At 40.0% G+C, this 22990-nt stretch overlaps 1 protein-coding gene across 2 annotated transcripts in view; it reads left to right on the top strand.

Annotated features, from left to right (window-relative positions):
• Window positions 1-22990, top strand: part of NR3C2 (nuclear receptor subfamily 3 group C member 2) — a 349336-nt gene that overhangs the window by 231307 nt on the left and 95039 nt on the right. For both annotated transcript variants that reach the window (XR_010317445.1, XM_064267555.1), the window contains exon 4: window positions 20852-20968. Coding sequence is in view for 1 of the 2 variants with exons in the window: in XM_064267555.1 (XP_064123625.1) it covers window positions 20852-20968 (117 nt within the window). In the remaining variant the exon portion in view is untranslated. The remainder of the gene's footprint in view (window positions 1-20851; window positions 20969-22990) is intronic.

The raw sequence follows: 22990 nt of genomic DNA, 5'->3' as shown, positions 1-22990 counted from the left end.
CGTATATTCCATGAAGTCTAAAATATTTACCATTTGGCCTCTTTTACAGAAAGCTTGCTGACCCCTGTTCTAAACCCTTGGAGAGCTCAGAGCTTAGCAGGTTAATTGTGCCTGGTCTCAAATGGACAAAGACTATGGAAGCTTTTCTGCCTTGGTGTTGTCTTGTTTTGATGCCCAGTATTGCTTGCCAAAGCCTGTGGGAGGAAACGCCAGTTCAATAGCTGTTTTAATTCTGATGTTACAAGTGCATCTTTGGCCTTGTATGTGGTGTTGCTGTGATCCAGACTGATAAGTTACCTCCACCTTCTCCCTCTTATTCACCCACAGTGCTTCCTTCCTCACAGTGAAGGCCCAAATCAGCTTCTGTAAGTTTGCTGACCCGCCACCATCAGCATGCAGCATATAGCAGTTGGTGGATAAATGTCTCAAGGGCATTTAATAACGTTTGCAGCTTAGTGAACTGGAATGGTTTTCCAGAGAACTCAGAGTCGATTTGAATGTTTTTCCCGATACTCTATGAAACACCAGAGGCATATGTCAGTGAATCCCGAGGACACGAGGGTAACACCGTTCAGGGACCTGTCTGTGTTTCACATGCAGCCATCTTTTCCTTATGATACCCTAAATAGGGCTTATGTTATCTATCCTAATGCCTAATGAAAAAACAACCCAAAACAGGGCTTGTATTAAATTCCTACACATCAAAATAAGAATCCAAATACAGAAGGCAATAGCAGGCCAAATTCCTGTCCAGCAGTGCTTCCGTGGAGAATGTGCTTGCTTCTCACCCCAAACCACCAACCAGTTGGTGAAGGTTGCCTGCAGTATCAGGCTCCAGCCCTTGGATGCTCGTGTCCTGTGAGAGGTCTTAAGTGGATTTCCCCAGATCAAAACCCAGCCTGCTGAGGTGTTTGGCCTGCGTTTTTTTAATTTTTTTGAGTTTTTGAATTGGTTGCCAGCATTTAAAAATCAGGAGATTTCATATGAAATCTGGACGCCCAGCTCCCTGGAAGCAGCGGAAGATCTGGCAGCAGGGCGCCTGCCTTCCTGCAGGCCAGCAGTTGGCAAGCCCTGAGTAGCAGCTGTAGCAGCTGCGCTTTGCTTGAGCCAGGGCTCCCAGTCTCCTGCTGCCTCACTTATTTCATTATCTCCTGGCCCCAGCCTCACAGGCAATGTGCTGGGCCCTGCCTTTCCTAAATGCGACTCGGGTAGCTCCTCAGAGTAGTCTTCTCCTTCCCTATTTTCTTAGTTATTGACAATTTTCAGTTGTCCGTCTGACATGCTAAGTGGTTACAGGGCCAAAAGCATTCATTTTGACCTAGGCTAGGATTTCGAAAAATTTTTTGTTATGTTTTGTCTTCTAGGATTGAAAAAAAAAAAAAAAAAAGCAAACCAAATTATGGGAACTGGATACATGGTTGTTGTATGACTCTGTAGTTTTCTGTAGTTTCTTTTAACCTCTCAAAAACAAAGCAAAATACAAATAGCCCGGACAATATGGTGGGCTGGCAGCAATCAGGAGATCTTGCTTGGTTCAAGGCTCAACTTTACAATTAATAGCTAAGCTGCTTGGGTACCTATCCTGCCAACCAGTATACTTAAATATGCAGCTGTTTTTTTGTTTTGTTTTGTTTTTACCCTTCATGATAATCTAGCAAGGTAGATTATATTTTCTTACAATTGTATAGATGAGAAAAAAAAAAAAAAAGACCCATTAAAAAATAAAAGTAACTTGCTCCAAGTCACACAGCTAGTGAGTAAGTAAGTCTGGTTTCAAACTCAAGTCTCCTGACTTTGTAGCATCTTTCTATTACCTCTCTGATCTTGGTAAGCCCGAGGTTGGAATTAACTGTTTTCTTCTAACTCTAAATAATTTTCTGAACTTCAAAACAACTAAGGAAAAGCTGTTTTCTTCTATTTAAAAAAAAAAAAAAAGACTTTCTGTTCAGTAATTCAAGACAGTGGCTAGTGTTCAACTTTCAAGGAGAACGATTTGTGCCATTTTCCCCTGCCTTTGTAGAGTTCAAGAACAAGGGGGCTATGGAAGTTGAGCAAGTATTCCAAAGACAGCCACAGTGACTGACGCTTCATGGTATATCTGTTATATGGCTTTACTGGATGAGCCAGAATCAGATTACAAAGGCCTCATTTGCAAAAGTTCTAAGAACCTTGCATGCCCTATTGGGGAAGATTTTATTTTAACTTTAATCAGAATTTCATTTAAATAATTTAGAGTGTTTTTAGGCAGAATGGCTGAAATGGAATGTCTTCTTAAACTATTAGACTGTGTTGACTTAAAGGTTGAGTACACGTGAAAGACCATATCTTTTGGAACTCCTGAATAGTAATGCTTAGCTGTAATTTCACGTCGGATAAATATATTCAGTTCAGAATACTCTAAATATTAAAGTAGAAAACTGATTCTTTGCTAAGTTATCATGTAACCCCAAACCCTCATAAGCATTCCATCAGTATTGGAGGTCAATTTCACATCTTTTATTTGAAAATCCTTGGATTTTAGCACCATTTCTAATGATTTCTCCTTTTCCTAGGGTTCGAAAATACAGTTGTCCCTGCTAAGATTTTTTAAAATATTTTTATTATGCTGATTTTAAAATTAATTCCATGACTTCATTGACTTTTACTGTACACTTATTTGACCAGCTTGCTCCAAGTCCTTTGTAGAAGGCACTGTGTGTGCGCTTTGGGACCCTGTTGATGCAGCCATGACCCCACCCTAGGCAGGGATGGTCTTGTCTGAGAGAAAGCATCAATGTCCTTCTCTTTCCCACCTCAGGTTGGAGAAATCACATTTATCCCTCAAGGTCCAGATGAAAGATGACCTCTTTGTGTAACCTCTCAAATCACCACTCTCCGTCCCCCCTTCCTTCCCTCAGTAGTTTCTTCCTCCTCCCTGACCTCGTAATGCATTTAATACCTTTATTGTAGCACTTAGCGCATTTTCTAGTAGGTAGTTTTATGTAGTTCTGTGAGCTCTTGAGAGCAGGTATCTTTTCTTATGTACCTTTGTGTCCTTAATAAAGACAATGCCTGTTGCAGAACCAAAACCAAACCAAACCCATTGCCATCCAACTCATAGTGACCCTGTAGGACAGAGTAGAACTACCCCATTGGGGTTTCCAAGGAGCGGTTGGTGGATTTGAACTGCCAACCTTTTGGTTAGCAGCCGAACTCTTAGCACTGTGCCACCAGGGCTCTGCCTGTCACAGAGTAGGTTATTTATTAAAGGAAGAAAGGCTGAAAACATGCAGTTGAAAAATACTTTTGCTCTTATCACAAATGTATCATGAGACTGAGCTTTGATTCAATGAGAATTTATTTTTTCCTTTGGGTATTGCAGACCACTAAAATTAGTTTCAGAACATGCATTTCCTTCAAATTTTCATTTCATTCCAATGCACTTCTTTCACTTTGAGATGTTTTCTTGGGACATATGTGCATATTCACCTTACATGGTATACAATGCCTAACAACACCTCTGGGGCAAGGTTAAAAAGATAATTCCTGCTACTCTGCCCGCCTGGGCATTGAGGAGCTTGGGGGTCAGCTCCCGGTTCCCGGCACTGGCTTGGTAGCATCTGCTGAGAAGGGACAGGGCACAGTATCCTGCCCCAGGCAGTGGCTTGTTGCTAGGCAAGAGGCCTACACTCTACGGGGGTTACTTCAGCCCTGACTTCTGAGAGTGAGGGTGTAACTTTGAGCCACTGCTGAGCACTTACCACGTACTAGGCACCACAGGGCTTTACTGATGCATAGTATATGATCCTTTCTGTGAAGATGTTCTGATATAGGTAAGAAGACATTCAAACACCCAGTCTTCACTTTCTAATCTTTCTAGTCTTAGGAAAGAAAATTGGATAATTACCTGTAAAAAGTTGCCACGGCCCTAAGAACAATGTGAAATGGGAATAATTATGATAGTGTATGGTATTCTTGCAAAGCTTATTAAGATAATGCTGTGCTATGGGGCCCAAGTCAAAATAATGCCTAGCCAGGGTTAGCTGGATCCCTGAGGTTCAAATAAAGTACATTGGTGTTTCAGGAAAAAAAAAAAAAGGTATTTCTCTCCAAGGTCAAAGAAGTTTTCAGGGGAAGTCAAGGTTTAATCAGGACATCAGATATGTACAGAAAAGGATGTGAAGGTATTCTGATCTAGAAAGGGAAGAAGAATGGGCCAGTGATAATGGCCAAGGTCCTCTGTTATGTAAACATTTACATGAATTCTATTAATTCGTCATTGATTATTATATATAATAAAACTAAGTCCACCAGAAGATGATTGAATCAGTCCTGCTGTATACATATTGCTGGTATCTGGTGAATGCCATCCACCTTGTTTTGACAGATGGAATGCAGAGCTGGAGAAACGAGGCTATTTTTGGCTGACAAGCTGTATTGTGTTTATCTCCATCCTGCTTCATACAAGCACATTATTTCACGTAACTTGATCTAAGGTGTTAACCACAGAGAACCTCTTTGGTTAATATTCTTCCAGTGAAGCCGGAGCTTATCAAGTGAAATAATCTCTTCTAATTTTTCTTTGACTTATTTCAACTCTTACTTCTAGACTCTTTTCTCACACATTTTATCAATTTTATAATTGCCAACATAAAAATAAATACAGAAGCAAATATTCTAGCTGCCTAAAAATCTTCTAGGACTGCATGCAGTAAGCAGAGAAAAAGAGATGACCAGACCTTCCCTATCTGCATTTTATTGTCTTAATTTGGGAAAGCTAATGAAAAAGTCTAGATCTTTTTTTTTAGAACATAGCTTTGAGATTCTAGTGTGATCGCTGTTTGGTTTTCAATGCTGTTGAAGCTATTTAAAATATGACTGCATAGATATCTATACACGTATATATACCATCTTATTTTTCTTTAGAAAGTGTTTAAGTAATTTCTTTGGAAGTATTTTCAAGAGAGTAATTGACTTCCTTTCTCATAGACCATCGTGACTATTTTTAAATTCTTTTAACTCATTTGAAATTCTAAGGCTCTTATAAGGGTTAATAAGGACGGTGATTACAGATTCCTCTCCTGTCCTTAGTGATTTACACTTATTTGGCTTTTTCACCAAGCTCTTTGTTTAGCTTTACCACTTCCACAGTGCATTTACACAGGTCACAGTGCATTGTTTATTGCTTTTGATTCTAATGATGACTTTGGGTCTATTCTTCTTTTCTCTTTTTGGGACTATAGTAGCAAAGAGATAGAGGGAAGATTTGCCAGTTGACCCCATGTGTGTCCAGGTAAAACTGTGCTCCATAGGGTTGTCAGTGGCTGATTTTCAGAAGTAGATCACCAAGCCTTTCTTCGTTGGTGCCTCTGCATGAATCAGACCTCCAGTCTTTCTCTTAGCAACCACTTGGCACGTTAACTGTTTGTGCCACCCATGGACTCCGGAGAGACAACAGGGATCATCTAATCCCATGTCAACATTTCACAGATGAGGGAAGAGACTTGACCAGGATAACTTAGCAAACTAGTGATTTACAAAGATTGCAGAGGAACTTACATATTAAAAAATGTTTAACATATGAAAGTAATAATTTATTTGTATTTGTGGAGGGAAAAGACTTTTAAAAACACGTCATGGTTGCTTTGCACTTGCTATATCCCAGGGTTTCTTCATCCTTATGGGATGGTGTTGTACTTATGGCAAATCTTAGGGGAAATAGGAATAAAGTCTAAGGTTGAAGGGGCGTAACAGTATCCAGCTGCAGTTCAAGCAAGTGGTTGGCATGAGCCCTTAAAGATGACACAGCAAATGGACAGGGCATAATAAAAACAGTCCAGGCAGACAGTTAGCATGTTGGAGTTTTTCCCGTGGTTTATGGAACTTAAGCCACATTCTGAAGTACAGGGGTAAGAAATGGGGACTATTAAAGGCAAACCAGTAGTATATGACAGGTTCCTGGGAAAGAAACTCAGGATTGGGGACCAAGACAAAGATCCAATCCACCCTGTGTACATAAGGAATACTGACAAGTGTGAAAGCTAATGACCTTGTTGTAACTCACGGCGTTTGGAACCAAACCCCACTGTGGAAGATAGTAGAAACTTTGAGTGAGTTAGGCTTCACAACAAAGCAGACCTCTGTCCACATTCATTGTTCCATTAGCAAAAATGGACTATCCTCTAGAATCTGACCCATGTAGCACCTCCTCCAAGGAGGGAAGAACAGGCAACAGAAGGACCTTGCTGACATGTAACTTGGGGCCCAGTAGGGGAACTTAGGCTGGGAAACTCTTGCATAGCAAGAGAACACTGCTCCATCGCCAGGGTAGGCTGCAGGTTGGGTGAAGTGCAGTGGTACAGCTCCACGCAAACACATCAGACCAAGCATCCTGGATTGGGGGTGGCAGCAGGGAAGGACTGGAACAGTCTAGGAACATGTAGCCTTAGGCAGAATCAACCTGTAACCTAACTGGATGGGACCTTGAGATGAGAGAACTGGACGAGCAGGGGAAGCAGAGGCGGTAAGGCCTGGACACACCATAACAATCCCAGGCCTATTTAGATTCTCCTAAAAAGCTGAATGAAGGCAGTGGTGGGTCAGTGGTAGAATTCTTGCCTTCCATACAGGAGACCCAGATTTGGTTCCCGGCCAATGCACCTTATACATGGCTGCCAACCATTTGTCAGTGGAGGTTTGCGTGCTGCTATGATGCTGAACAGGTTTCAGTGGAACTTCCGGACTAAGACGGACGTGGAAGAAAGGCCTGTGATCTGCTTCCGAAAATCAGCCAACAAAAACCACGTAGATCACAATGGTCTGATCCACACCTGATCATGGGGATGACACAAGACTGGGCAGCATTTTATTCATTGCATATGAGGTCACCATGAGTTGGGAATGACTCAAAGGCAGCTAACGATGGTGAGCTTAAAATCAGCTGGCAGTTTCCAGTTATATAGACCACTAAAACGAGTGAGTCTTTCGTTTGCAGATGACTGCAATGAAAGTTGACCCATCAGTTTGTAAATACTTATACTTCTTTAATGGTCAAAAAAAAAAAAAAAACCAGTTTTTGTGTGTTCCTCTTGACAAGCTGTCTCTTTTTGAGAGAGAAAAAAAATAACAATTGCGAATAAACTAAATGTCATTACTTATTTTTTTCTCTGTGTCTTATCGCCTCTGTGTAAGAAAAATGGTAATAGGGACTTAGAGAAAGGAAATATATCTCTGGAAATTAACAAAGGTAAGGGGGCAAACTGGAAAGGCCTGGAATATCAAACCAGAACTGAGGTGGGCACGGATGCCACAAGGAAGTACTGTCCAGAGGACAGAGTGTAGAAGCCCCTGGTGGTCTAGGCAGGACATGGTGAGGGTCTTTGGGTACAGGAGGAGACAGTATTTAGAAGTTTCGGCAGATGGGCTCTCTGAAAGGACAGTATCAGAGCCCCAGTCTTGGGGCTGGACTTCAGAGGGAGCCAAGGTGTTAGCAATCTGGGTTGACATGGTGGCTGCAACAATGGGTTCAAACATAGCAATGATTGTGAGGATGGCACAGGACTAGGCAGTGTTTTGTTCTGTTGTGCATGAGTCAGAGCCAACTCGAAGGCACCTAATAACAAGCCTAGTAGCTTGGAACACAGTAGATACTCAACAAATGTTAGTCCTCCCCACTTCTACCTTGTGCTATCGTATTTCCATGCCTGCATCACTCATTGGTCCTTCATCCATGACCACCCTTGTCAGACAGCTTATCTTGTTTCACAGAACAAAGATCAGTAAGCACACCTTCCCACCATTTCTCTCCCCTCCACCCTTTCTCATCTGTATTTAACTGTCAACCCCTACTGAAGAAACAATCTTACACAAAATTCTCATATATACATATTTACCTCTTGTACCACTGTTTCCTCAGAAGCCCAAGAATTCTAGTTCAAATATACTAAAATCGTGCATCATTTCTACTGGGAAAAATTGGACAAAAAGGGAACCGTGAAATTGGAAAGATAAAAGAAGAAAATATCTAGTCTGCTTTGGCAAGCCTACGTAGGTAACTCAAAGACTGCCATTTTTATCTCAGGCATACACATGAACTGCTTCTTTTGAGACAATGATGGGACCTGGGAAGCAGAAGTCAACAACACTGAGTTATAAAATCAGGAAGGTGTAGAATATTTGCATGGAGCACAGAAAGAAAGCAGTTAGGATGTCTTCAGCTTTTCACACTTAGATAATGAGTGGGATGTTCAGGCAATTAAGATATGGAATAGCAAGGATGGGGCTAGAGTTAACAGAGATAGATAATGATGATTAATTTAACTGGAAATTGTATCTTCTAATAACTGTCCTCTTCTGAAAGAGCCATCTTTCGTCTGGGCTCAACCGTCCCTCTGCCATTACTGCAGTACATCTTCCACTGCGTTGCCATAGTGAACTTCTTAAAACACAAATCAGACCTGAGCTGACTTCCTTATTGCCTGAAGATGCACGTCGGGACCCAAGCCCAGCATAGCATGTCCTTACACTCATATCTCCTAATACCTCCATGCTCACACATTCCTATGCTTCAGCCATACCAGCCAGGCTCACCCATCCCTAAATATAGGTGAGCCTTGACAGCATTACTTTTTAATTTGGTGTTTCTCCAGCTAGAAAACTCTTTAAACTCTCCCCTTTCCATGTAGCAGACATTTCTGAAGATGCAGGTCTAATGCTATTTCTTCTATGAAGCCTTTCTGACTTTTGAGGCAAAAATAGTGCTTCCTCTTCTGTGTTCCCATAGCCTTCTATTCATTGCTGTTCTTGCCCCAGGGCTTAATTTTGCTTAGGCGCCTGTCTCCCACTTGGCGCCGTGTCCCTCAAGGGCAGGGATCGTGTCTTACTCATGTCTTTGCCCCAGCATGGACACAATAACAGGCATGTAATATCTACCCAATAATTATTTTCTTAATTAATAAAAGAGCAAGCAGACATACTGAATTAATAATGCCTACCTTAACAAACAGGACATATCTACTGTGGTTAAAAAACGTGTGTCCAAGAAAAACTCTAGAAGGCTAGAGAAGTTGATAACAGGTTGCCTTTGGGGAAGAGAACTGGGTGGTTGGAGGAAAGGAGAGGGGAGAAATCATTTTCACCATGTGTCCCATTGTACTCTTCACTTTGTACCATTTGCATACATTATATCATTACACATCCAGATGAGTCTGATTTGATATGTGCATGTGCTTGGGTGTGTATATGTGTGTGTAAAGTAATCGCATATGAAAGCGTTTGACAGTTTCTTTTTTTAGCAGAAATTTTGAATAGGTAGAAATTTATGATACAGTTTCCTTGTATTACTAATATCAGCTCTGATCTGGTTTTCATTTGGGTCTCGAACTTTATGGGTGTTTGGAAACCAGGCTATGGCTGAGCTGGGTTGGAAACCCTGATGGTGTAGGGGCTAAGAGCTACAGCTGCTAACCAAAAGGTCGGCAGTAAAAAATCCACCAGGCGCTCCTTTAAAAACCCTAAGGAGCAGTACTACTCTGTCCTATAGGGTTGCTGTGAGTCGAAATCGACTCAACGGGTTTGGTTTGGTTTGAGCTGGGTTGAGCCCTTCAACTCAGAACAAAGAGCTTGAGGCCAGGGTGGCTGTTCAAGATTCCCTCCTGTTCCCCCAGGCCTTGTTTCTACTTCTGAGATCTTGGGGATTAGCTGGTTAGACAGAAAAGAATGAAATCTGATCATTGAGAACTAGCACTTGTGATGCTTCCAAGTTCCTGCAGGGCTGTGCCTGCACCTCCTTCAAGGTCTGGGGTTTACAGGGTTGTTTAGATCAGGGCAAAAAAGTAGGCGATTAAGTAATATGTAAATATGCCACTCTATGCATATTTAAATCAAGACTTAAATGTTGTTGTTACTGGTGTTAGGTGCCATCCACTGATAGTGACCTCACGGGACAGAGTAGAACTGCCCCACAAGATTGTCTAGGTTGTGATATTTTACTGAAGCAGATCACCAGGTCTTTCTCCCATGGAGCCTATGGGTGGGTTTGAACCACCAACCTTTTGGTTAGCAGCCAAGCTCTTAACTATTACACCACAAAAAAAAAAAAAAAACCACATTGCCACCGAATTGATTCCGACTCATAGCAACCTTATAGGACACAGTAGAACTACCCAATAGAGTTTCCAAGGAGCGGCTGGTGGATTCGAACTGCTGACCTTTTGGTTAGCAGCTGAGCTCTTAACCACTGTGCCACCAGAGCTCCATTGCTTAAATTCATGCAGTTTTCTTTTCCCAGTGTCCGAGTAGTTAATGATGTTTTAGTCTGGGTGTTATTTTTGGACCTCCACATGCACACGCCCCTGTGTTTTAGCCACACGGAGCTCACCCATGCATCATTATATGATGCCTTTTGACATTTATTTTTTAATATGTTGTTTTTCTGGTTAAAAAAAAAAAAGAAACAAACTTCTCTATTATCCCATCCAATCAACACTCCTCAAGACACAGGTCTAATGTTATTTCTTCTGTGAAGCCCCAAAACAGGTAACTTCAGCGTGTTTTTTACTACAAAGATTCTGTTTCTGCCCCATTTTGTCATCAAGGTCTAAGTGTCTTGGGATACTTCTATTACGTATGGAGCCATGGAAAGAGTAAGTGCCATAATCTGAGCTTCAGATATGAATCCCACCTAAGCTAGCCACATAATTTAACCCCTCATTGATAAAATGAGAATAATATTACCAATCTCATAGGGTTCCTCCCATAGGATTTTATTTAAGGATTAAATGATATGATTAGGCAAAGCACCTGTTGGAATAATTGGAATTCAACAAATGTTAGTTCCCTGCCCACTGCCCTGAATAACTTACCAGTTTATCTAGATAACAAGTGTTTTTGCTTAGTGAAGTACAACTATGCTAAATTCCTACTGTTGCATGTGTGTAAGACATAAGTCACTCCTCCTAAAAAAATGTTCCTTGTTCCTTGTCGATGACTTGCTTGTTTTTTCTTATTGCGCAGCATAATAAACGTCCCTCAAGGTTAAAAGCGTAGTAGCATTTGGCTTTTGTCATATAATATTTTCTTTGATTAGCTTTTACGAAAATATGCTGCGTGCTCAAAATGCAAGTCATGACAATTAAAAGTTTTTTTTTTTTTTTTTAAATGAAAAACTAATATCTTTCATATTGAGAACAATGTTTATCTGGGAATTCCATGTTTACCCATTTGGGAAGAACTCCTGAAACCATACAGGAAAAAAAAAAAAGTCCAATCTAACTTTGAAATTAAAATCTTAGAATCCCCAAAAACATAACTTCCAAAGACTTGTGTTTAAAGGTGGCAAAGGCAACCCATACTTACTGCTCACATGAGGATTTTTTTTTTTTTTTTATGCCGGCATTTTAAAGCATGTTAATCCAGGCTCACTCATAAAGCTTAGCAGCAGGGATCATTGTTCATTGGTTTATTATGGTCAGACTGGACTGGTTTAAACTGAGCAGAGGAAGTTAATTATCAAATGTTTTAGTTGGCTCTGACAATGAATAACCAGTTCTTGTGGGACACTGCCTTACTCACCATGCAACACTGTAAGATTTAGGCGGGAGGGGGCTGGGAAATCGCCCGTCAGAATCTGCAATGCGGGAATTTGCTGGGACTGCCCTAATCTGTTTCCCAGGTTGTTAGAACCAGTTCAAGAGCAGTTAAACAAGGTTATGTAAGTGACATGTGATGTAGCCCAAAATAGTGACTGCAAACACAGGCTGCTGTTGCTGGGCAGTTGACAACTGCTTAAAAAAAAAAAAAAAAAAAAAATTCTCCAGCAGGACAACAGCAAATGGACCTTTAAAAATGAAAAGGAGATTTAAACAAAAAGTTAATTTTGAAGGAGATTTGGTAAATTGCCTTTCTGCTGCTGAAAAGGAATGGTTCTTTTGAAAAAGAGAAACATTCAGGGCTTCAAACCCGTGCTGAGAATTTGCATTTCTAACAAGTTGCCAGGGGAGGCTGATGCTGCTGGTTAGGGACCAGTTCTGAGAACCACTAGCAGAGCCATCAAACCAAAATACAAAAGAAAAACCCACTACCTTCAGGCAATTCCAACTCATAGCAACCCTATAGAACAGAGTTGAACTGCCCCCATAGGGTTTCTAAGGCTGTAAATCTTTATGGAAGCAGAATGTGGTATCTTTCTCCCACGGAGCAGTTGGTGGGTCTGAACTGCAGATCTCTTGGTTAGCAGCCAAGTGCGTTAACCACCGTGCATGCCACCAGAGCTCCTTTACTAGTAGAACAGTGGTTCTCAAAGTTCATTATCCACAAGAATCACCTGGGGATCTTGTTAAAATGTAGATTCTGATTCAGTATATCTGGGATGGAAATGCAGATTCTGAGCAGGGATTTGAACCGGCTTGAAGCTGTGCTTAATTGAACATAAAGTCTGGTTATTCTAGAATATCCATCAGGGTAGTTAAGTGAAGAGATACTCTAACAAAGCCTGGTTACCTACTAAAGAGTGTAGTTCCCATGTTTTAATGAAGAGCAACAACAAAGCACTCAGGTTTGCTAATGGCTCTGGGCATGTAACAAATTATTAAGCAAAATATTGTTCAAATAGTGATAAATATTAAACTGTTTTTTAAGTTCCTATTCCTTTCATTTAAACTTTCTTGCATCTTCAAGGTGTGAAAGAGAAAATTACATTTCATGTAACATGATAAGCGTGAAAGTAAGGTTTGAGAGGAAAACAAGACTCGTTGGTGAAATTTTTTTGACGAGATTGTTTTTTACAAGAAAAACAAGCACAACAATAGAAGAAGCTTTAAAATATGCCTTACCTGTCATCACGATGTTTGCACCCCAACATTTGCCTTCCACAGTGTCCATATTCTTTGGGATCCCAGCCTAATAATGAGCTTCAGATCTGGAGAACTAGGAAATGGGGAGCAAAATGGGGAAATTGATTGTGGGGAACCATGGGACCCTAGTTGTGGGATTGAGTGAAGCTCAGGAACTCTGTGTTGTGTCCCTGATGCTGAGATCTGAATCTCAGCATTTCTGGTGTTGGGCTGTCTCTTAATCTCTAACCAGTACCGGATGCTGTGGGGTTGATTCGGACTCATGGGAACCCCATGTGTGTCAGAGTAGAGCTGCGCTCCATAAGTTTTTCAGTGACTGATTTTTCGGAAGTACATTACCAAGCCTTTCTTCTGAGGCACTTCTGGGTGGATTCAAACCTCCAACCTTTTGATACAATAACCATTTGTACCACTCAGGGACTCCTCTTCATCTCTCTGGGACCCATTAAATAGCGCTACTGCATTTTCCCGCCTGAATTCTGAACACATTGAAAAATAAAACAAAGGAGTGGTTGGTGGAAGATAAAAATCCATCAGTGTACTGCGCTGGTAAGTAAGCTGAAGAATATAACTTAGTGATAAGAGCCGAGAGGGCCTGCTGCCTGGACTCCGTAATTAGACACAGGTCCAGGCAATGCTGGATGAAGACATGCCTCCCTCAAGGGTGGGGCTGAATGCTATTCCTTAAAGAAGTCTCCCCAAGAGGAAGAGGACTGTGCTGAGGCACGCAAACCCAGTTTACTCTTCTCAGACTTAACTAATCAGGGGCAGAGTTAGAAAGGGGATAGAGAGAGGCCATAGGGGTCTGTCCCTGAGCTTCCTCCATCTGGAGCTGCAGAAGCGTTCCCCTCTAACAGCTCAGTCTGAGACCCCGGCATTTCACCTTTGAAAGGATGGGAAAGGATGACCAAGGCTGGGGCACCGGGGCAGGGATAAAGGTCAGTGTTCCATGCATTCTCATTTTCTGCAAACAGTAGCCCACTATGTGTAAAAGGGTTGTGCTCCCAAAGTTTGATAATAGGTCAGTTTTTTTCAAGTCAGAACGTGGAGCATTCTCTGCTAACTAGCGCCTCTTTAACATCCTGCCTGTTCATTAGCAGGATCAAGTACCGTCTTCTCTGTGAATCTTTCTTTAAAGATTCTAAAAGGTATTGCTAGGGCTTCTTTTCAGATCTAACTTTTCCTGAAAACTTTAGTATTTTATTTGACAAAGGGTTACTACTCTGATGGGCAGCCATGGTTATTGCTTAGCTCCCAAATGGAGTGGAACAGGATAAAGTCTATTTCCAGATATAGTTAAAGAGGAGCAGAACATTGATGGGGAGTTGAAGTGGATGTGTGTTATTTATACCAAAACCAGACCAAACCCGTTGCCATCTATGAGTGTGTCTATAGATTGTCACTAAATAGGAAATCAGCTGAGCCAAGGGAAGTCAGGAATAGGGCCCCTTCCCAAGGTTAAGAAAGGAAGTAACAGGGAAGCTGTGCCACAAGTGTCGCCACAGCTGAGGGCTGAACGTGAGCCAGGGTCAGATGGGCAAGGGGAGTGCTGGCCGCAAGCTGCACTGTCCCTCTGTAGTTTTGGGTATCTGTAAGTAAAGTGTTTATGATTCAGGACCTACCTGTGTGTCCGTACTTGTGAATAAAATTAAAAAAAAAAAAAAACACCATTGGCGTTGAGTCAATTCCGACTTATAGCAGCCTGTGGGACAAAGTACAACTGCCCCCATAGAGTGGCTGATGGATTCGGACTGCCCACCTTTTGGTTCACAGCTGTAGCTCTTAACCACTGCACCACCAGGCAACAGAGATATGATTATACACAGTGACCAATCTTTTAAGTTTTTTTTATTTTCTGAAAGTAAGCCACGGCACATGTTATCCTCCATGCCCATAATAACAATACCAGTTATCGCCGAGTTGATTCTGCCTCGTGGAGACCCCACGTGTTACAGAGTAGGACTGCACTCTGCAAGGTTTTCAAGGCTATGACCTTTCAGGAGCAGTTTGCCAGGCCTGTCTTCCGAAATGCCTCTGGGTGGGTTTGAACTGCCAACCTTTGGTTTAGTGGTAAATTGCTTAACCATTTGCACACCCAAGACTCCTAAATAAAAACTGTATAATACTGGTAATAAAAACAATGATTTGGTGTTATTGGGTCAAGTACTTCTGATCCAAGCTTTGAATTATTTTTCTAGAAATGGCAAAAATTGTGCAAAGTACGTCTTTGAGCTCTGATAAAACCACCTCCCCTTGTTGTGTCCCAGTAGCTTAATATAACTTTGAATGTGGTCCTTTAGGGGCTTGGACTTACATGTTTATGGAGTGAAGGGTGCTCTTGTTCTTGTTAGTTACCGTAGAGTCAGCTCCGTCTCCTGAGAAACCAATGTACAGACATACCTCGAAGCTATTGAGGGTTCGGCTCCAGACCACCACAGTAAAGCAAATATTGCAGTAAAGCGAGTCACTTGAGTTTCTTGGTTTCCCACTGTATATAAAACTTATGTTTATACTATGCTATACTATGTTAGGAAACCCTGGTGGCGTAGTGGTTAAGTGCTACAGCTGCTAACCAAAGGGTCGGCAGTTTGAATCCGCCAGGCACTCCTTGGAAACTCTGTGGGGCAGTTCTACTCTGTCCTGTAGGGCCACTATGAGTTGGAATCAACTCAACGACTCTGGGTTTGGTTTTGGTTTTGGTTTTATAGTATGTTAAGTGTGTAATAGCTTTATATCTGAAATAACAATGTATACACTTCAATTAAAAAATACTTTATTGCTAAAAAATGGTAACTATCATCTGAACCTTCAGCAAATAATTTTTTTTCTGGTGGAGGGTCTTGAAGTTGATGGCCTGCTGACTGATCGAGGGTTGTGGTTGCTAAAGGTTGAGGAAGCTGTGGCAATTTCTTAAAATAAGATAACAGTGGAGTTTGCTACATCGATTGACTCTTCCTTTCTTGAAAGATTTCTCTGTAGCATGTGATGCTGTTTGATGGCATTTTACCCACAGTAGAACTTCTTTCAAAATTGGAATCTGCAATGGATTGTATTGTGTCCCCCAAAAATATGTGTCAACTTGGTTAGGCCATGATTCCCAGTATTGTGTGTTTGTCCTCCATTTTGTGATTGTAATCTTATGTTAAAAAGGTTTAAGGTGGGATTGTAACACCCTTACTAAGGTCACATCCCCTAGCCCATGTAAAGGGAGTTTCCCTGGAGTGTGGCTTGCACCACCTTTTATCTTACAAGAGATAAAAGGAAAAGAAAGCAAGCAGAGAGTAGGGACCCCATACCACCAAGAAAGAAGCACCAGGAGCAGAGTGTGTCCCTTGGACTTGGGATTCTTGCGCAGAGAAGCTCCTAGCCCAGGGAAAGGTTGACAAGAAGGACCTTTCTCCAGAGCTGACAGAGAGAAAAAGCTTTCTCCCAGAGCTGACGCCCTGAATTTGGACTTCTAACCTACTAAAGCTGTGAGAAAATAAATTTTTTATATTTTGTTTTTCTTTACCATTCAGTTTGAAATGTTCTGTAATTTCCATGACCCATAAATTATTTAGCAGTGTGCTGCTTAGTTTTTGAATATGTAGAGCTTGTCTATATATGTTTTAGTTATTGATTCCTAGTTTAATTCCTTTGAGGTCAGAAAACATTCTGTGTAATTTCAGTCCTTATCAAATTTGAGACTCATTTAATAGTGTAAGATATGATATATTCATATATCTCAGTGAATGTTCCGTGGGTGCTTGAGAAGACCGTGTGTGTTATGCAGTTGTGTTACCTAAATGTTAATTGGGTCAACATGGTTGCCAATATTGTTCAAATCTTCTATATACTTACTGATTTTCTATACAGTAATTTCTGTATCAGTTGCTGAGAGAGGGATTTTTAAATTCTCAGCTGTGATTTTGAATTTATCTTTTTTGTCAGGTGTTTCTTGTTGTATTTTGAAGGTCTGCTATTAAGTGTGTACACATTTAGGCTTTAGGATTGTTATATCTAAAAAGGTCATTATAAATGACTCGCTTTATCTTTGGTGTTACTCTTTGTCTTGAAGTCTACTTTGATTTTAATATAACCACATCAGCTTTCTAATGCTTATTGTTTATATGGTATGTCTTTTTTATCCTTTAACCTGTCTCTGCCTTTATGTTTAAAATGCATATCAGTACACACTTCAGTCTTGCTGTTTAAAATCTAGTCTACTACATTGCCTTTTAATTGGAGTGTTGAGACTATTTACATTTAATTTATTGCTATATTTGGGTTTATATCAATTTTCTTGGCATTTCTTTTACATTTATTACCTCTGTTATTTGTTCCTGTGTTTTCCCTTTTCTGTCTTCTTTTGGATTTGGTATGACTTTTTATACCTCTGTTGTCTCTTTAGCACCTCTTAGTTCCTTTATGCTAGTGGTCGCTCTAAGACAATGTTTCTCAAACTTTAGTATGAGTCAGAATCACTTGAAGGTCTATATAAAACACTGATTTCTAAGCCCTGTCCCCAGATTTTCTGACTTAATAAGTCTGGAGTACAGCCTGTGAGTTTAACTTTCTTACAAGTTCCTAGGTGATGCTCATGCTGCTGGTCCAGGGAGCATACTTTGGAACTGCCACCTTACAGACTACAGTATGTCCTCTTATCATAAACCACCTGTGGCCACTGAGTCAATTCCAACTCAAAGCGACCCTATAGGACAGAGCAGAACCGCCCCATAGGGATTGCAAGGAGTGACTGATAGAGTCAAACTGGCCACCTTTTGATTAGCAGCCAAATTCTTAATCACTGTGCCTCCGGGGCTCCCATCCAAACCAAAACCCATTGCCATCGAGTCAATTCCGACTCATAGCGACCCTATAGGGCAGAGTAGAACTGCCCTATAGAGTTTCCAAGGAGCGCCTGGCACATTCGAACTGCTGACCTTTTGGTTAGCAGCTGTACCACTTAACCACTATGCCATCAGGGTTTCTGGGGCTATAAAAAAAATAGGCTACCCTAAATTAATATTATGCCATTTCAAGTATAATGTCAGAAATTTACATCAGTAGAGTTTCATTTATATCCCATCTTGTCTTTATGCTGTGTTATAAAATATTTTACATACATGTAAGGATAATAAAATTGTATTATGGGATATATGGAAACCCTGGTGGCATACTGGGTAATATCCATTTGACTTTTAAAGGATTCAAGAAAATAAAGAAAATTTCCTATAAAATTTCCCATATATTTACTATTTCCAGTTCTCTCCTTTCTTTTCTGTATATCCAGATTTCCATCTGGTATCATTTCCCTTCAGTTTAAGGAACTTCCTTTCTCATTTCTTGTAATGTGGTTCTGGTAGTAAAAAGATTCTCTTAGCTTTTGTCTATCCAGAAATATCTTTATCTCACCTTCATTTGGAAAAATATTTTCATAGATTATAGAATTCTAGGTTGACAGCATTTGCCAGAATGATTGATATAATTGCCTTCTTTTATCGAATATTTACTGTGTTTCAGGCTTAGGGCTAATGTAAAATTTACACACATCTCACTTATCCTTGCCAGGCAGGCACTGTTCTCATTTCTTGGGTTCCTTTGGGGAAGTAAGGCTCAGGAAGGTTAAATTGCTTGCCCAAGGCCACATGAGTAGTAAGTGGCCGGGCCTGTCTACTTTGAGCTCAAGCTCTTGATCTCTGACTCTATAGTTCTGGCTGGGGCTGAGATGAATGCAAATACAGAGCCTTTGCATTATCAACTGAGAAGGTAGCAAAATATAGTAACTGCTTCTGAGGCTTCCTATAGGAGTCAAATCATACAAATGATAATGTCTAGAATGATTTAATGACTCGTGATGTGATTTTTAAACTCATTTTAACTAGGTCAAAGTTGCATTCATGGTCTTCTCACCTCTCTCACTTTCCCCCTTTATTCTTCTCCCCCTCTTCTCCCCTTCTGTCCCTTCCCATCTCCTCCCCTCTCCTCTCTATCTGCCATCCATGTGCTTCTTCCTGATATAAATGCCATTAAAGCGTACTAGCCAGTGTCTCATTCCCCCATTACCTTTCTTGTTAGATGATTGGATGACTAAAGCTGAATTCTTGCTGCTAATGACTTGCCTAGTTGCCAGGTCTTAAAAGAGGATTCCTTAAGCAAAGATGACTTAAGCTAAGTAAAGGAATCTCTGACAACGAAAGTTTGAGTGCTATGTACTCAGTTTGTCAAAAATGGAGCCCCTCTTTTCTACCACAGTAACTTCCCTCTTGTGTTTCTGTCTGTTTATAAACCCACCATTCTCATAGTCACTAGTTACAATATGGACTAAGAAAAATTCTGGCAAGTAAAATATCTTCTAAGTTATGGAAGTTTGATTTTTTTCAGCCCTTTTGTGGTACACATACGGGATTTCTGCTGGAAATAGTCTCCCAGGTTGGCAGTATGGGAGAATGAGGTAGTATTAGACAAAATTTCTGACCTTTAAGTCCTATTTTCTCATATTAGTTTTCAAGTAGGGTACTGGGCAGAAGGGGGTGCTTTAGAGCCCGTTCACTGTTTTATAGTAATCACTGGGACTTTCTCTTCTTGAGTCTGGATATTTTCAGTGCCCCATAACTTAGTCCTTGGACCTCTTCTCTTTTCAGTTTGTGATCACTCTTACATGATCTCCTCCACTCTCCTGGCTTAAAATAATGAGCATAACCTGTTAACATCTCCAGCCCAGACCTCTCACTAGCTCGAGGCCTGTGTATCCACTGACTTGACACCCACTTAAGTGCCCATCAGACATCTCAAACTTAACATGTCCATGACTGAGCTGGGGTGGTGGTGTTACTGTGGGCCATAATCCCCCATAAACCACATATTCCCACAGTTTTCCCCAGCTTAATTATTTGGCAGTTCCATTTTTCTAGTTGTTCAGTCCAAGAACCTTGATGACTCTTTAACTCGCCCTTTTTTTCTCATGTCCCATATCTGGTCTGTCAGTAAATCCTGACAGCTCTATCTTCAAAATACATCTAGAATCTGACTGTTCTCATGGCCCTCACTGTTACCACATTGATCCAGCCCACCATCATCTCTCCACTAGATTATAGTAATAGCCTCCTATTCCTGATCTCCCTGCTTCTGTCTTTGATCCAATGTGGTCAGTTTTCAACACAGCAGCCAGTGAGATCCTTTTAAATGTAAATCAGCTCACCTCACTCCTCTTCTCCAAGTCCTCTAGGCTGGTGGTTTCCCATCTCAATCGGAGTAAAAGTGCAAGTCTTAAATATGACCTGAGAGGCTCTCCATGATCAGGATCATGCTAGCTTTGTCTTCATCTCCTGCTACTCTCCACTCAATCTTTCTGCTCATCCACACTGGTATTCTTGCCGTTCCTAGAATATGCCAGGCATCCCCCATCCTGCCCCTACCACATTTGCTTTTCCCTCTGCATGGCATGTTTTCTCTCCCAGGTATCTACACAGTGAAGTTTCCTCTTTCCCTTTGGATCATTATTTTAAAATCACCTGTCCAGTGAGACCTTCCCTATCCACTCTGTCTCAACTTTCAACGCCTCTTCCACATCCACCAGATTATATGTCCCTTTCTTTTTCATTTTTCTCCCTAGCACATGTGACTACCTAACATTTTATATATTTTACCTACTTACCTTACCTATTGTGTATCTCCTCCCATTAGAATGAAGGTTAGCAGGAGCAGAGATCTTGGTCTGTCATGTTCATGGCTGTATCCCTAGTGCTTCTAATGGTGCCTGGTACCTAGTAGTTGTTCAGTAAATATTTTTAAATAAATAAATGAATAGTAGAGCTAGGCTATAATTTTATATTTTATCAGTAACTTCTGCTCTCCAAGCATATGCTTTTCCCAGATCTGAGTAATCTAAAGTCTCAGCTATGCCATTAAGCTGATCATCCTATTGTCTAAGTTATCCTTAAAGACGCAATTTCAAGACCAGAAAGGGGAAACTTCATATTCTGGTTGTATATTAGTATAATCATCTTTATTTGAACAATTTTCTTTATTATTTTAATCAGGGCAACACAACTATTTATGTGCTGGAAGAAATGATTGCATCATTGATAAGATTCGACGGAAGAATTGTCCTGCCTGCAGACTTCAGAAATGTCTTCAAGCTGGAATGAATTTAGGAGGTAAGTTTTGTGCTTCTAGTTTCATATAAATTCTTAATAATGTAATACAACACTGCTAAGATCTGTGTACTACCAAAATTTAAGATGAAACTAAGGTTTCTAAAAATCCAGTAAGTTGTGTTTTTCATGCTTCAATATTTTAGGAGAAAAGTATTTCTTAGCTGGAGTTTAAAAAGAGATATGTTATGTTTTCAAACCTGGATTTGCTAAGGTTTCGAGAACTGGTCACTCAACCAAAACCAAAATAAAAATGAATGACTTTTTATATAAAACTGTAGGTAACAGTTTTTATTGCCATGTCTGTTTATAAATAAGACCTACGTACGATAACATTGACCAGGTAGAAATACATTCTTAACTCTAGGAGTACATGTAATAAGAATAAAGGAAAACACATATGAAAAAAAAAAAAAAAACCTTTAAAATGTTACAGAGCTTCACCAAAAGAGGTAGAGGCATGGGAGGAGTAAGAAGAATTGAACCAAATGCAAAAGTATACAATGTCCATGGATGGAAAGATTCAATACCCTAAAGGCATCAGTTTTTCCTAATGTAAAAATATACCACAATCCTAATAAAAATACCAGATGATTCGAAGTTCCTAAAAAATAGCCAGGAAAACTCTGAAAAAGACAAATAATGAAGGGAACGAGCCCTACCAGATACTAAAATATATTATTTGTGGTGGTGGTTATACAGGTACGATAATTAAAATAGCCTGCAAGACTGGTATATTGATTGTCAGACAGATAAATGAAACAGTCTGGAAAGTGAAAAATAGATCCAAATAATACTGTAAGTTTATATATGATAGAGCTAACATTTCATATGGCGGGAGGAGATAGATTATTCAGTAGATAATATTGTGACAACTGAGTGCCCATCTGGAAAACAAGTTGATTCCAAACTCTTACTATATACCAAAGTAAATTCCGATATTTCAAAGATTTAAAGTGTGAGAAATAACCACAGAAGTACTAAAAGAAAACATGGGTTATTTTTATACACTGAGTGGAAAAGAGCTAAATATGAAATAAACCCAAAAGCCATTAGAATTTTTGTTTTTTAGAAAATCAGCACTAATTAAAATAAATTTTACAGAAAAAGCAACTGATAAATAAGAAACTAGGGGAAAATACTTGGGTTTATTTCCCATAAAGTTAAAGAGTTCCTACAAACCCATAAGAAAAAATGAGCCAGCTCATTGGAAAAATGGGTAAAGGGTGTGGACAGGCCATTCATAGAAAAAAGTAATATAATTGGTTCTTGAAATATAAGAAACAATTTTCAGTCTAATCATAATAAGAGAAATGAAAATTAAAAATATAATGAGGTATAATCTTTTACAGATAGGCAAAGAGAAAACATTTTTATGCTGTGCTGTTTTATGAGAATATAGAAAAGTCATATTCAGTGGTGATCTCATGCATTTAAAATGGAAGTGTAAATTGGTATAACTCTATGAAGAGCACTTTAGCTGTTGCAATAAATATTAGAAGGCAGATATCCTATGACTCAGCAGTTCCACTTGTGGGAATTTATCCTGAATGTATTGTTGCAGTGTGAGAAATATGTGCATAAGATATTCATTGTAGAATGTTTGAAATATCAGAAGTACATTAAATACTCATCTATTCAGAATTATTTAAATAAATCTCAGAATATTCTTCAGATATTAATATGAATAAAAGGAGCTCTATATCTACTAATGGAGTCCCTGGGTGGTGCAAATGGTTAGCAAGGTAGGCTGCTAACCAAAAGACTGAAGGTTCGAGTCCATGGTGGGACTTTGGAAGAAAAGCCTGGTGATCTACTTCTGAAAAATCAGCCATTGAACACCCTATGGAGCACAGTTCTACTTTGATACACAAGAGTAGTCATGAGTCATAATTGACTCATTGGCACCTGGAAATAAATACTAATGTGAACTGATCTCCAAGATAATTTTTCAGTGAAAACTATAAGGTTGTAAAGTAATATGTGTGGTATGCTACAAGTTGTATATTTATTTTAGAAAAATAA

This window comes from Loxodonta africana, chromosome 13 (assembly GCF_030014295.1).
Source record: "Loxodonta africana isolate mLoxAfr1 chromosome 13, mLoxAfr1.hap2, whole genome shotgun sequence".
NCBI classification, from domain to species: domain Eukaryota; kingdom Metazoa; phylum Chordata; class Mammalia; order Proboscidea; family Elephantidae; genus Loxodonta; species Loxodonta africana.
Note: the sequence above shows the minus strand (reverse complement) of the source record. Positions and strands in the feature narration are given on the sequence as shown.